This window comes from Martes martes (genome assembly GCF_963455335.1).
Source record: "Martes martes genome assembly, chromosome: 2".
In the NCBI taxonomy this organism is placed as follows: domain Eukaryota; kingdom Metazoa; phylum Chordata; class Mammalia; order Carnivora; family Mustelidae; genus Martes; species Martes martes.
Genome location: NC_137889.1, coordinates 171,353,178 through 171,368,785, shown reverse-complemented (window position 1 = coordinate 171,368,785; position 15,608 = coordinate 171,353,178). Strand labels below are relative to the sequence as shown.

The following is a 15,608-nucleotide window of genomic DNA, read 5'->3' as shown; positions in this document are numbered from 1 at the left end:
AATTTATTGTATTGTCTTCTTGCTTTGGAAGGTGACCCTTAATCTTAGAATTAAAACTTAAATTAATTAAATTAAAACTTTGGTCAGTCTTAACCTATTTTTGTGGTAGTAGTTTTCTTATTATTTGTCACATTTGACACTTAGAAATTTTCTTAGGCTCGGAAGGACCCAGGAGAGAGAGAAGCGTTTTCATCTGTCCAAGCCAATTTAAGTAAAGCAGAAAAACATAAATCTCCTCATAAAGGTAATGCTAACAGAGGAAAGTAAGCTGGAACATTTACGGAAGATAATTCATGATAACTTGTTTAAACATTCTATTCAGTAATTGCCTTGTATTTCATAGGAGTATTGAAGCATGGTCTTAGATACTTTGAAAGGTTGTATTTGGATATTAGCTGCTGTTAAATGCCTGTCTACTCTATGATTGTTGTAAAAAATGTATTTTGGTTCTTGGTTTCACGTTAATGGTAATTTCTAAGTGTAGTGCAAAATATGGGTCTCAGTGTATCATGGCAAAGAACTAGATGTTTTGAGCTCATAGAGTTGACTCGTAGTTGTCCAGGTCATCTGAATCTCTCCTGCTAATTGTAGGTTTTATTTTTTACTGGTCCTAATAATCTAAGCATCTACTAGTATAGATGGTCTTAATCCTGTAAGTAAATTCATTCATATAGTCTTGAAATTACAGGATTTGGGGCTTTTAGACTATATTACAAACACAGAATTTTTTAAAAAAATATTTATTAATTTATTTGAGAGAGTGTCCTCAGGTGAGCAGGGAAAGGGAGAGAGTGGGAGGGAGAGGGTCAGTTTTCTCTGTGTTGTTTCAGGTCATTGAAGTTTATCTATGGAGTAAAGGCCGTGTCTTAGATGTAGTTTACTATATCATTTGAAGTGATGAGTCATTTATATTTACTTATTTATTTTGGTGGGGTGGGGAGGGGCAGAGGGAGAGAGAGAATCTTAAGCAGGCCCCACGCCCAGTGCAGAACCTGACACGAGGCTTGATCTCACAACCCTAAAAGCGTGACCTGAGCCGAAATCAAGAGTAGGATGCTTAACTGATGCCTATAAGTCATTTATAGCTGCCCCTTAAATCATTTATATTTCAAAAGTCATAACAGGCACCCCATTAGTCATTTATATCTAAAAAGACAGATCCTTTAATTTGAACTGGTTATATAAATATGCACAAATGTTTAATTTTTTAAAAAGTGTTCTGTGTAAAAAACTAAAGTCTTAATGTGAATGTTAAGAAATCATGATATGACATTGTATGCTACTAAGATTATTCAGTTGAAAAATGAAAAATGAAAAAAAAAATCTCAATTTGGGGAACCTTTTTTCCCCAAACATAGTCATAATGTTTTCTTTTTTCCTAGTAAAAACAGAACAATTTTCAGATGACAGAAAGAACTGCAGTCCCAAGAAGCAATCTAAATGTGAAAGTTTGATAGGATCTCAGCAACATTTGAAGTCGTCCCCTCACAAAATAGGAGAAACTTCTCCAAAAGCCAGTTCCAAGGTGGCCCTTTTGAAAAAAAGGGGAGAGAGTTCTTATAAAGAAACAGAGCCTATGGCTTCAAAAAGAAAAGAAAATGCTGTTGAATTAAAAGGACAGACAAAAACTCCTAAGAAACCCAAAAGTTCTCCAGCTAAAAAAGAGGTAGAAATTTTCTAAAAGTATATCATTTGGGGGCTATGTGTTGATTTGGGTTTGACTGTTTTCAAGTTTTATTTTTAGCCTTATAAATCATTATAGCACTTTTAAGCTATCTGACTTAGATGCTGTTGTACAGTATAGCTTATTAGTATAGCTAAACTAGCCAGTATTTATTATTGAGTGTATTGGAGATTGCACTAATACATATGATATCTCATGTAATCTTCACAACAACCCTGTAAGATGACTTACTTTTATTATTTAGTTTTCAGTGAGGAGGAAACAGTCTGATGAAAGAGTTCAGTAACTTTTCCAAGATCATGCAGCTAGTAAGTAGCAGAGCCAACTTTAAACTCGTCCTCTGAGGCCCAGAAAACAGGAGTATAATAACACGGTGGCTCTGAGCACGGACTCTGGAGCCACTGACAGATCACGTAGCCTGCCATGGAGCAGATGTGTTACTTCCTTTCTCTTCAATTTGGTTTCCCTCGTTTGTGAAAATAGGGATAATAACAGTATCTGAGTTAATACTGGAATATTGGAATAGTGCCTGGTACATACTAAGTAGTGCTATGTTTTTGCTATTATTATTAAAATAATTTGGGTTTGTCCTGAGGGTACCCCTTTTTGTTCTTGTGTAACAGTGTTGAGATAATGAAATCATTTGCAAAGGCAAAAAACAATGAAATAATGCAGAATGTTTTTCAAAATCTTTGTTCCCATATATGTTTGAGAATTGAATGATTTCTTAGAATCTGTAACTTGGAACCAACTTAGATTCGTAGTGAGAAGCCACTATTCCTTCAAGCCTCTTAGGCACATAAAACTAAAAGTAGAATATTGTCTATTTTAACTGCTCATGACCATTATTTTTTAGTGCAGAACAGTGAAATGGTAATTTCTAGATGCTTTTGTTTGTGGTTAGTGCTCATAAATATGGTTAAGGGAACAATTAACTTTTTGGTCTCCAATTTTTCTTCACTAAATACTTATCTGGTGGATGAATGTTTTCTTCAGGCACACTAAACATGTTCATTTTATAGAGGCCAGTCTATTTTTATTAAAGGAGAAGAAATCTTTAAATGTTACTTTACTCTTCACCTTATTTTTCAAAGTTGGAATAGAAATGACTTAGAACTTTTACTTTTAGCAGTTCAGAGAATATCTGAGGGTTTAATAAATTCAGTCTTCCTTGGTTAAATTTGGACTTCATAAATGGGTGTGTTTCAAAGTTACTTTATAAGTGGTTTATAATTCAGAATTATATTTTTTGTAGAATTAATGTTATAAATGAATAATTTTCCCATTTTGGTATGCATTGGACTCTCCTGTGAAGCTTGTTAAATATATGGTTTTGTAGTCTGGACAGGTATATTTTAATAAGCTCAGATGGATACGAATGCCCTCCAGCGTTTGAGAACCACTGTTTAAAAAGTAGGGTTAGAGTTTGGGAGCAGCCTCTGATGACTTACATATAGCCAAAGAGGCTTACTTATTTTATTGATTAAAATTATTTGTATAAAAGTTATATTTTTTCAATTCTCAAAGGGATTTGAACTGGCTTACAAGTTAAAAAAATGGAAAATGGGAAGTAGAAAAAACATGAGACCATTCTTGTAGTGGTTCTCAGATCAGAATTATCTAGGATGTTTTTCCCCCAAATACACATGCCCTAGCCATACTCCATATCTCTGATTCAGAAAATTGGAGTGAGTCCAAGGATATATAGTTTGAAAAGTTTACCCAGAATTTTCTGAGATAGACCCTTAGTAAGGTCTCCTGAGAGAAACAGAATAGGAGAGATTAAACCTGGAAGGGAGGTGGTGGCGTATGGAAATGTATCAGCTTTTTGGAACAAAGCTTGCCTGTTGTTTGAACCTGCTGTATATGAAGCCATCAATTCTCAGCCTGTTGTGCTCATATACTCAAAGGTATAGGGCCATTTACTTTGTTTTAGGGGTGTGCAAGGGTATGGGATAATATGGGGTATCTTCTTGTGTGACCAAGTATACTTGAGGGAAAATTAATTTTTTCATTGAAATATGCATGAATATATTATGGAAAAGAACTTGAAATTCACATGAATTTTTGAAATAAAATATACTTTTTTTGTTTCTCCATTTGAGGGTAGCAGTTTGGCTTGTATACCTAATCTTGCATTAGGCCCTGGCAGTATGTGCCTTTAGAGAGTCAAAAAGCTTGAGAAGAGCTGATGTAGGGAGGTGTATAAGCCAGGCATGTCTAAACTGGGGAGTACCTGTGTAGCTAAAATGTTAATTTCAGGACCAAAGATAGAAGTGACTTAATTTTATTTAGTGATACATATTTTTAATTTTACGTGAATTTTGCATGACTTTATTCAGTTGTTGTTTTTTTTTTCCCCTTTCCCCAAAGTCTATAAGTCCTGAAGATTCTGAGAAGAGACGCACTAATTATCAAGCTTATCGAAGCTACTTAAATCGAGAAGGTCCCAAAGCTCTGGGCTCCAAAGAAATACCGAAGGTATGAATGTTGAGAGGCAGGCTAGTCTGTAAGGGCCTCTGGCCCCTGGGTCCATGCATGTGTTCACTGTGTTCACAGCAGCAGATAATTGATAATTAACAGTTAACACAAGGGTGCCTGGCTGGCCCAGTCTCTGTGGAGTGTGTGGCTCTTGGTCTCAGGGTTGTGAGGTTGAGCCCCACGTTGGAGGTTAGAGATTACTTAAAAAAAATTTAACAAAAAAGTCTTAGTCACCATCTTTGTGAATTAGGGATATTTATTTGTGTTACGAATTACAGCTTGATTCTATAAAGAAGAATTTTCCTTTAAGTAATCCACAATCCTAGAGGGGCTCAGTTTTGAGGAATATGGTAGTCATAAGACCAGTACTTTTTGCTGATAGTATGGATCCACCAGAAAGGGAGATTGAAGGCATACCAGAAAGAGAAGGATAATCAAATGTAGTATGAGGTTTCTGAGGCAGTAGAAAGGGAGGGGAATCAGATCACAAATGGAGATTAGTAGTTTCCTGATAAAGAAGGGGTAAGGGTGAACGTTAAGGGGCTGGTGGGTTGTGTAGGAGGCTAGAGGAAGGTGTTAGCCTTGCCTCTTGCATGTGGTGTAAGACAGACTAAGAAAGACTCAGCAAGCTCATCTGCTTGAGGGGACTTTTTTTTTAAGATTTTATTTATTTGAGAAAGAGCATACAAATGCGGGGGGGTGGCACAGAGGGAGAGGGAGAAGTGGCTGAACAGGGAGCCTGATACGGGGCTTGATCCCAGGACCCTGAGATCATGACCTAAGCCGAAGGCAGACACTTACCTGACTGAGCCACCCAGGTGCCCCTGCTTGAGAGGACTTTAGGCAAAGTGGAGTCCTTAGGGGACTCAGTGAAGGCAAGGTGCTGGAGGGAATACCGAATAGGGGTTGAGGATATTGGGTCGCTTGCTGGTCCTGCAGTAAGTGTTCTAGAATGGAAAAATTTGGTTGAGAGGCTGAAAATGCTGAGATTGGTTGTAAAATATATATTCAGAGTCACAGTGGGCAATAGTTCAGGGTAGGCGATTAGGGTGTGGGAAAGAGGCTTGCATGTGGACTTTTCCAGGGTCATTTTGAATTTGTTGAGAAGAATTTAAATACTTTAGTGTTCACAAGATCATTTCAGTCCTAGAATATAGGGCTTGAAGGGACCTTGAGATGTTGTTAATCAGACCTTTTCTCTCCAAGCAGATTCATAGCTTTTTTCCCCCCATGGAGAAAGATTCTTCACCAGAATGGTGAAGGATTGGACATGTAATGGGGCAGTCTTTGAATTTTGTTTAACTTTTTCCTTTCAGGCTTGTTTTAAGTCTATGTTGATCTCAATTCTCTATTCAAAGGGAAATAAGTCTCTTGGAATGGTTTACATAATTTTCATTTTGCTTGGTTGAATCATTTTATTGAACCACTGTAAAAGTTTAAAAAAGCCTGTAACTGTACCTAGTTCCAGTTAAGATTAAATGTCTCTACCTAGTTCTCTTTGGCCAGTGTCTTTTGTATATCAAGTTATCTTTCTAATCAAGAGATAATACAATCTTGCCTTTAAGTTACTCCCAGGTTGTTAGATTTTCTGTCATAGAGTAACCAGTCAGAGAGAAGGGCAGGAGCTCAAACTTGTTTAGCCTTTTTAGAATCAAATCTTTACTTTTTAACAATAACAAATTCTGTAGGTGGATTATATCTTGTTTATTTAAAGTTTTGCAAGTTAACTAGTGGTTTAAATATTAAAAAGTACATGAGAGTAGTACAAATGGATAATTTTAATAAGGTTTATGAACTGTATTGGATGTATATTTTTCATTGCTGGCTTTGTAAGTTTATTAAATGCTAACCTACGTAAGAATTTCTCAGACTTTAATTTCAGGTTCTGCTTATATGCTGTGAATTTCCTGCAAATTTTTCATGCTGAGATTATTTATGATGTCAGATGAGAAAAATCAACTTCCTGCAGTTTTGATGCCAAATATTTCTTTGGAAGGCTACCATGTAATTTCCTCTCTGCTTGAACGTTTTGGTTTTTAGGGAGCTGAAAATTGCTTGGAAGGCCTTACATTTGTAATCACAGGAGTGCTGGAGTCCATTGAACGAGATGAGGCCAAGTCTCTAATTGAGCGTTACGGGGGAAAAGTAACAGGAAATGTCAGCAAGAAAACAAACTACCTTGTCATGGGTCGTGATAGTGGACAGTCCAAGAGTGATAAGGTGGGTCCTGCTGTCTTCTCAGCACAGTGAAATAGCCTCCTTGCCTTGACAGGGTCTTACTGGGACCTTTTGTTGTAATGCCCTCTACACAGAGTTAAGTGAAGAAAAAAATTGGAAAAGTAATTTCATCCCTATATTATTTCTTCCACAGAAGTGTTCTTGGCTTTACCTTCAAGATTTTGGTTTTCTAGTTGAAGGCACACTTCCTGTTTAGTTGACTTTCCTAGTGTAATATTCTAGTTTAGATCACTTTTCAAAGATAGAAGCAAATGTAGTTTTCTTTTTCTTTCAGTCCTAAATATTCCTGCATATGCCACTGTAGGCTCCATCTTAAGTTTTGTTTATTGAAAGCTCTTTTAGTGCTCTTTAGCTCCAAGTAACAGAATATCTGGTACATGTGGTTTGGCGAATAGCTGCTTATTTTCTTACCCAGCATATATCGCACAGGCAGACGATTGCTGGGGATGGCCCCACAGCTCAGTGATGTAGCTAGGCTACTTCTGTCCTCCATCTCTCTCACCCTTCTGGTAGCTTTAGTCTCCGTGCACGTTGCCTTGTGTTGCAGGATAACTGTAGGCATTCAAGTTCACATTTAAGGCAGAAAAAGGAAGCAGTGGCAAGATGTCTCACTAACTGTGATTGGCCTTGTAAGAGTTTTTCTGGAAATAGTTCTTGTAGAATTCCCCTGAAGTCTCATTGGCCAGAGCTGTCACATTGCTATTCATAGCTTAGGAGGGAGTTTGGGGAGGCTGAGGACTTTTCTGATTCTTCAGTCATAATTCATCACTTGGAGATGAACACATCGGAGTTATTTTAACAGGGAAGTTGGTGGGAGAAAACAAAAACTTCCAACGAGTCTGTCTTGGAAGGCCCTAGTGGCTTTGCCCCTTCTAGGGTAGAAGAGAAGATAAAGCAATCCACAGAAGTGCTAACATGACATGTCCGTTGCCAACCTGTCACTCTTAGGGGATGTATTTGTTACTTTCTTTGTTTAATGGTACTTTTTCATGAATATGGTTTTTAAAAATACTGCAGTTTTTCTAATTTGCAAATGTGGTTTTCACCTATGAACAGACCCTAGAATTCTTCTTTTTGTTTTTTTGTTTTTTTTTTTTTAAACAAAGTAATGGTTAGGATATGGTTTTAATGATTCATGTTTTTAATCAATAGGCAGCAGCTTTGGGGACAAGTATTATTGATGAAGATGGCCTGTTGAATCTGATTCGAACTATGCCAGGCAAGAAGTCTAAGTATGAAATAGCAGTTGAAGCTGAGGTTTGTATAAAATGAACTTGATTTATTTAAGTTGGTATATCTAACAACTTTCCTATTTCATAGAGACATTTCATGAGTGGCTAAAGGCCTGTTGCCTAAAAGATTAACTTCCCCTTCTACCACAGATGAACCTACCTTATTTCCTTCTGAGCAGGTGGATTCTGCTTAGGCTGTCAAATAAATAAATAAAATCTTAAAAAAAAAAGTTATCAAAGCCAGGAAATTAACACTGATACCATACTGCTAACTAAAAGTACAGGTGGTGTTTGAACTTCACATTACCCCCAGTTTTCCTTTTTCTATTCTGGGATCCCACACTGCATTTAGTTGTGGTATCTTATATATCTCCTCCAATCTGTGACAGTTCCTCAGCCTTTCCTTATCTTTTTATGGCCTCGAGAGTTCTCTTTTTAAGATTTATTTATTTTAGAGAGTGAGCACGTGTGCACGAGCGGGGGAGGGGCAGAGGGAAAGAGGAAGGGTAGAGAGAGAGGGAGAGAAGCAGACTCCCCACTGAGCACAGAGCCTGACCTAAGCTCTATCTCATGACCCTGAGATCGTGACCTAAGCCGAAATCAAGTCAGACACTTAGCTGACTAAGCCACATGGGTGCCCTGGCTTTGAGACATTCTTTTTTTAAAGATTTTATTTACTTTAGAGATAGAGAGTGTGCAAGCAGGGGGAGGAGCAGAGGGAGAGGGAGAAGTAGACTCCGTGCTGAGCGCAGAGCCCAGTGTGGGGCTCAATCCCAGGATACTGAGGCCATGAGTATACTGAAATCAAGAGTCAGATGCCTAACTGACCGGGCCACTCAGGCACCTCCCAGACTTGAGACTTTTCATGAGTACTAGTCAGTTCTTTTGTAGAATGTGTCCAAGTTTGGGTTTTTTGATGTCTTATGCTTAGATTGAGGTTATACATTTTTGGTAGGATTCCACAGAAGTGGTATTTTGTTCTTCTCAGTACATTATATTAGATGTGTATGTTAATACATCTTTTTCTTTTCTTTTCTTTTCTTTTTTTGTTTTTTTAGAGAGGTGGGGTTGGGGAGAGACAGAGGGAGAGGAAGAGAGAATCTTAAGCAGGCTCCATGCCCAGTGTGGAGCCCAATGTGGGGCTCGACCTCACGACCTTGAGTCGATATGTCTTCATATTGGTGATGTTAATCTTGATTAAGGTGTTTCTCCACTAGTAAAGTGACTGTTTTCCCTTTTGTAACTGATAAATATCTTGAAGGGAACTTTAATACTATGGTAATATCCTGTTTCTCCTCGAATACTTACCTACTAATTTCAGCATCCACTCACTGGCAAAGAGGCACCTTTTTTTTCTTTTTTGAGACATTCCCACCATAAAATTCACCCTTTTAAAATGTATGTCAGAGGTTTTTAGTATATTCACGAGATCATACGACCATCACCAGTTTCTAATTTTAGAACATTTTTATCACTCTCCATAGCCAGTTAGCCATCATTCCTCATATCCAACCCCTGGCAACCACTGTTCCGTTTTTTTGTTTCCATGGATTTGCTTATTCTGGACATTTTATCTACAGGGGAACATGCAATTTGTGACCCTTTGTATCTGGCTTTTTTGACCTTGTATGTTTTCAAGGTCCAGCTGCACTAAAGTACATGTGTCAGGACTCTACTCCCCTGTTTTGGTGGTTGACACTCTGTCATGTGTCTGTCCCATATCTGGTTTATTCATTCTTCAGTTGATGGCCACTTTGGGTTGTTTCTATTCTTTGGCTGTAATAGTAATGTAATTGTGTGATTACATATCATAATACTGCTATGAATATTTGTGTACAAGTTTTTGTGGAGGTGTTGACTTTTAACGAGTCAAAGTTGGAACAAAAATTTCTTAATGTTTTATCTTGGATTTCAGACTGATTATAGAATATGTATTATTTGTAAACTAATATGGTCTCACCAAAAAAAATGGCATTTGGATGCTTTTTGGTGTGTTTGTTGTTAATTTTTATAAAGTTTGGAAGGTGGTGATTTCCTATATATATAAAGAATACATATATATTCTTAGAATATATATATATTCTTATATTCTTTTTTTCCTCACCTTTCCAATTTTTAAGATGAAGAAAGAAAAGTCCAAATTGGAAAGAACACCTCAAAAAAAAGACCAAGGAAAAAGAAAAATTAGCCCAACTAAGAAGGAATCAGAATCCAAAAAAAGCAGACTGACTCCCAAAAAGGACAGCTCTACAAAGTCGCTGAAAAAGGGAACAGGTGTGTTTTGGAGATGCCTGGACTTCGAGGAGCAGGTGGCTGAGGAGACAGACGGTGACAGCCAGGCTAGGAATTTGGCTGATGACAGCAGTGAAAAAAACAAAGTGGAACATTTGCTCTGGGTGGATAAATACAAGCCAACCTCGCTCAAGACCATAATCGGACAGCAAGGTGACCAGAGCTGCGCCAACAAACTTCTCCGCTGGCTCCAGAACTGGCACAGGAGTCCGTCCGAGGATACGAAACGCGGTGATTTTACAGCTTCCTTCGTTTCTGTGTGTGTCTGTCACCATGTGATTGCTCAGTCCCGCATTTGTGGGGGGGTAGAATAGTGGGGCCGCTCATCTCAGCAGACATGGAAAGCCTACACTGAGTGCAGGGGCTGTCCTGGACCCCAGAGGTGCTCTTGTGACCAGAGCCGCCTCCATTTGCTCACAGTCAGTCCTGGACATAGATGAAGCAGCAGTGAAGATAGCGGTGCTGAGTACTGTTGTAGGGGTGAGTGGAGGGCGCGGAGAGCGTGGAGGTGTGTGCTCAGGGACGTGGAGGTGCACCCCCAGCCCCGGAGGAAGGGAGAACCGAGCGAAGACTTGGAAACTAAGTGGGAGTTAACCAGGCGAAAGGGGAGGAGGAGCGTTGTGTGGGAGACAGTACACGTACCAAGTTCTGCAGATGGGTGAGTGAGCCCCTGGGAGGGCCCGGGAGATGGGGTCGGGGGGACATGTGCAGATCAACAGCTGAGGCGCACTCCCAGACGAGGCGGCCTGAAAATCCCAGCAGCGCATTGGCTTTCGGTGGGCCTGAGCTCTGGTTCCTGCGCTGCTTCACCGTGTGTGGGTCATGGACGCTGAACAGTACACTCTGTATTTAACGTCCAGGACATTGGTGAAACCGAGGCTTCAGGTCACAGAGGTTAGTAGTGTCTTTCTGAGCTTCCCCCGCGGCCCTGGAGGGTACCGTGTGAGAAGTAAGAAGGCAAAATTCAGGGAGCAGCACAACGAATTCCCAGAGTGATGGCTGGGTTATCAACGTCCGTCTGCTCACTGGACACTGGCCGATGTTGCCAGCTTATTTATGCCAGGTAGAGGATGTAATTGTAAGGATGCAGGGTTAAGCTGGACTCCTCTTTCTGAAACCATATAAAATCTACCATAAAGGGGGTTATAGTGCTTTGTATTCCTGGAGAAGACTTTATAAAGCTGTGGGGGATGTAGAGTCCCTTTTCCCATGCCTGTAGCAGGCTTAGCCATCTCTCTCTCTCCTTCGTAGTGTCTGTACGGAGCACCCTTGATGAGTCAGGCACCCGTGTGATAAGGGGAGAAGAATGCTCTAGAGTTGAGCTGGGCAGGATAGTGGCAGACACACCATCTTCAGTTCATTCTTTCTGTGATCCGGTAGCCAAGGGGCTTGCTGACATTTCTTGAGGCATGCCTGGCTCAGTGCTCAGCATGCTCGTCCTTACAGTATCCCTGCCAGGCACATTACTGTCGCCACCCTCGTTTTACAGAGGGAAGAGATAGGCCCAGGAGGTTGCATCCCTTCTCCCTGCTGGTGAGTGGTTGGGATTAGGGGAATGGGAGTTAGGATTGGAGCCCAGGTGACTCAGCTCCCTGACCTGTGCTTTTGTAGGAAAGGAGACTCCTACAATTATGGTTTCAAATCAGAATTTCAGAGTTAGTCTTAGTGTTTCGTTTTGGGTGTAAGTGAGGTAGGCAGTTAGTTGAGTCTCATTAAGTGCTCTGGAAGTGTTGTTCATGGTTTGTAGAAAATACTCTGCAGATTTAGAGGTAAACCAGAGAACCGGTCTTGATTTCAGTTCGTGGGCAGTGATTTTTGCCGTTCCTGAACTTCTCTTAGGGCGTATAGGTTAACACTCTGGAACTTCTTTTTTCCCCAGCAGCAAAGTTCGGTAAATTTGCTGGGAAAGATGATGGCTCTAGTTTCAAAGCAGCGCTGCTCTCAGGGCCCCCAGGTGTTGGCAAGACAACCACAGCGTCTCTGGTTTGTCAGGTGAGTGTGGTGCTGTCGTGCAGTTGGAAGGCTAACCCGGGAACGGGCGCGTGTAGCAGGTACATACATGTGCGTGTGTTAGTAGGTCTGTGGTATCTGTATTTTAACCTGCTGCATATAGACTTTCCTAAAGTCAGACTTTCAGAATTTACCTTGGTTCTGGGGATACTTGTCATTTTCATCCTTTTCTTAATGTTGGTAATTAAAATAATAGGTAATATTTACTGGTGTGCCAGGCAGTGTGCTAAGCCCTTGGGTGCATTATCTTTTAGGTAATATAAATATGTCTTAGAGACTCTTACGGATAGAAATATTTTACATACTATTGTAAGAATTCTCTACTGAATGTATGTATTCCTACCATCCTCATGTGACGAATGAAATGGGCTTACAGAGGGGGCTGGAGGCCCACGCTCTGGGAGCCTGCTTTTGCCCTTGTCTCTATGTCTGCCATATCTAGACCATGAGAGGAGAAGACACTGAGCAAACCAGAGGTCATGGATCAGAATGTGAAGTAACACATGAAGTGGCATCTGAATGATAAAAGGAGAGATTTTATTTATTTAATTTATTTTTATGTTTACTTTAATTTTTTAAAAGATTTTATTATTTGTCAGAGAGAGACCCTCACACACACGTGCCAAGAGAACACAAGCAGAGGGCACGGCAGGCAGAGGGGGAAGCAGGCTCCCCACTGAGGAGAGAGCCCAGTGGGGCTCGATCCCAGGACCCTGAGATCACGACCGGAGTCGAAGGCAGAGGCTTAAACAACAGAGCCACCCAGGTGTCCCAAAATGAGGGATTTAAAACTTACTTTAAATATATGACTGGATTTCCCAACCCTTGTCCTGTAAGCTGGCAGTTTTGTTTTGCCCTTGTTTTATGGGCCAGAGCATAATTCAGCTGGTAGAACAGCTATATATTTTCTATTCTATTGTAAACTTTAAAAAAAAAAACAATTTTTTTCCTAGTCTCTATAATTGTAAACATGACTCTTTTCTCCCTTTATTATCATCATTATTTTGGAGGGGAATTGCATGAAGGCATTATATAATGCTTATGATCATTAGAATCAGTTTTGGGAAAGGAGTCAGAATAACTTGATTTTTCACAGCTTGGTAAGATTATGTATCAGGATGGTTTGATAATGAATGATTTAACTTTATCTTGAGGAGCCAAGAATTATTTTTTGTATCTTATAATAAATTAACTCTATATCTGAAATTGAAATCTTGGGATGGGTATATTTAATTCTTTATAGGATTTTTCAGAAGTAAACTTAGTAAAATTACTTATTCAGGTATGCTCTTCTAGATTAGTGATTTATCAGCTGTGGTTTTAAGATGGCACTTTTGTTTGTGTGTGTGTGGTATATATGTACATATTTTAAAAATCTCTTAATATTGTGAGGCATATTATCTCATTATCTTTCTTTTTTTTTAATCCATGGCTCCTTCTGTTGTTTTTATTGCTTTATTTTTGAGAGAGTTAATAATTTGCATTGTGACAATAACGGTTTCCAATATTTTGATTAGGAATTGGGATATAGCTATGTGGAACTAAATGCAAGTGACACTCGAAGTAAGAACAGTTTGAAGGAGATTGTTGCTGAATCACTGAATAATACCAGCATCACAGGCTTTTATTCAAGTATGTGGGTATTTGATTTTTATTTTGGTTTTCTTTGGTTATGTAGGGAAAACAAGTTCACTTAAATATTTAGGAACCAGTATTGAACATTAGTATGTGCCAGGCATCCTGCTAAATCCTAGGGCTAATGATGGAACTCTTATAGGACAATAGTCCCCCTCCCCCCCGCCTTTTTTTTCAGGTCTTAGCAGTATTTCTAAGAACGTGTTAAATACATACATGGATATGTTTATGCATTTTTGCACATTATTTTAGAGGATTCACAGGTGAATCTTGTGAAGAGGGGTAGTAAATAAATTATTGTGATTCAGTGTGATGAGTGAGGTAATAGAGGCTTGTAGATGAAGAAATGATTTGATTTGGGGCACTCGGGAAAGCCAGGATAAGGGTGATATTTGTTCGATAGGCCTTGGAGGTTGAAAGAGGATCATTTGTGATGGAAGAGGTCACATAGGCAAAGATAGTAGCAAAGGAGAAGAAACTGTGAAGGTGACACTGTGTTTCAGGCTGTAGCTGGTGGTCTGGTGTGGTCAGAGTGTATGGGGAAAATAAGATGCTCAAACTACAGACTCAGTAGTGCAGGTTTAGAATTTATGATGGATATAGCAGGGTCGCCTGAATTCTTGCTTTCTATGGTAGCAAATCATTATTAAAGAGGATTTGCCCAGGAGTGGTCATTCTAGCTGGTGGGAGTATTAGTTAATTGGTACTACTCTGGACAGTAGTCTGTCAGTATTTTTCAAAAATTACATTATACAGACCTTTTAGCTCAGAAATTCCAGCTCTTGGAATTTAGCAATTGATATACTTGTATATATGCAAAATGACATATATATATGTATATATGTATGTATACATATACATACACATATACATATGTATATGTATATATTTTATTTATATATGTATATGTATATATACATATATATAAATAAAAGGATATTCGCTTAGTATTATTTAGAATAGCAGAACGTTGGAAGCATTGTCATATTTTATCGATAGATAGTGATTATGATACATGTGTAAAATGGGATATTATTAAACAGCCTTAAAAAATGAGGTGTTGTATATCTACAGATAAGGAACAGATCACCAAAATATATTGACTGATAAAACCAAGTTGCATATTTTTTTGCACGTATGTTTTTAATATGTATAGGGATACCTGAGAGGGGAAAGGTGGGAGGTGGAATTTCTTTTCATCTGCATATGCTTGTGTATCTTGTATTTTGGTTTAAAATATTTTACATGTTAAAAAAAATATTTTACATGTTTTTTAAATAAAATAACAGCATTTGAACAGTTCTCTTTTTTGTCCCACCCCATAGCTTCTCAGCACGGGTCAGGCGGAACAGCCCATACAGTAAGCACGAAACATGCTCTCATCATGGATGAAGTAGATGGCATGGCAGGCAATGAGGACAGGGGAGGAATTCAGGTAGTGAAAGCACTGTAGTTTTGCAGTTTTACCATTGATTTTTAGTTGTAGTTGTGTTTTTTTTTTAATATTTCAAGAACTAATCATGCTGTAATACAGCAATTAAAGCACGTTGCCGAGGTTTTCAAAACCTAAAATACATACAACGTGTAGTATTTTCTTGTTGTTGTTGTTTTTAAATAATTACTTTTGTGTTGCAAATTTGCCTTTTAGGAATTAATTGGTCTGATAAAACATACAAAAATTCCCATTATTTGTATGTGCAATGATAGAAATCATCCCAAGATTCGCTCTTTGGTTCATTATTGTTTTGATCTTCGTTTTCAAAGACCTCGAGTTGAACAGATTAAGGTATGATGATTGGAATTTTTTTCTCCCTCACGCTCTCCTTATTTTTTGGTATTTCTCAGAAGTTACTTTTAAAAGTACCTGATAAATATTCAAAAAATATCTGATAATGTGAATTAAAAAAAAAGTTTATGATTCCCCTTTGTCAATTTCAGGGTGCTATGATGTCTATTGCATTTAAGGAGGGTTTGAAGATCCCCCCTCCAGCTATGAATGAAATAATTTTGGGAGCCAATCAAGATATCAGACAGGT

General features: G+C 38.8%; 1 protein-coding gene across 4 annotated transcripts in view; it reads left to right on the top strand.

Moving 5' to 3' along the window:
* Window positions 1–15,608, top strand: part of RFC1 (replication factor C subunit 1) — a 75,245-nt gene that overhangs the window by 48,128 nt on the left and 11,509 nt on the right. For 2 of the 4 annotated variants that reach the window (XM_080796749.1, XM_080796747.1), the window contains 11 exons: window positions 157–244; window positions 1,383–1,666; window positions 4,058–4,165; window positions 6,206–6,385; window positions 7,556–7,660; window positions 9,756–10,158; window positions 11,807–11,919; window positions 13,455–13,569; window positions 14,898–15,007; window positions 15,221–15,358; window positions 15,511–15,606. In XM_080796749.1, coding sequence (XP_080652875.1) covers window positions 157–244; window positions 1,383–1,666; window positions 4,058–4,165; window positions 6,206–6,385; window positions 7,556–7,660; window positions 9,756–10,158; window positions 11,807–11,919; window positions 13,455–13,569; window positions 14,898–15,007; window positions 15,221–15,358; window positions 15,511–15,606 — 1,740 coding nt within the window. The remainder of the gene's footprint in view (window positions 1–156; window positions 245–1,382; window positions 1,667–4,057; window positions 4,166–6,205; window positions 6,386–7,555; window positions 7,661–9,755; window positions 10,159–11,806; window positions 11,920–13,454; window positions 13,570–14,897; window positions 15,008–15,220; window positions 15,359–15,510; window positions 15,607–15,608) is intronic. The other 2 variants (XM_080796748.1, XM_080796750.1) reach the window with 2 other exon arrangements.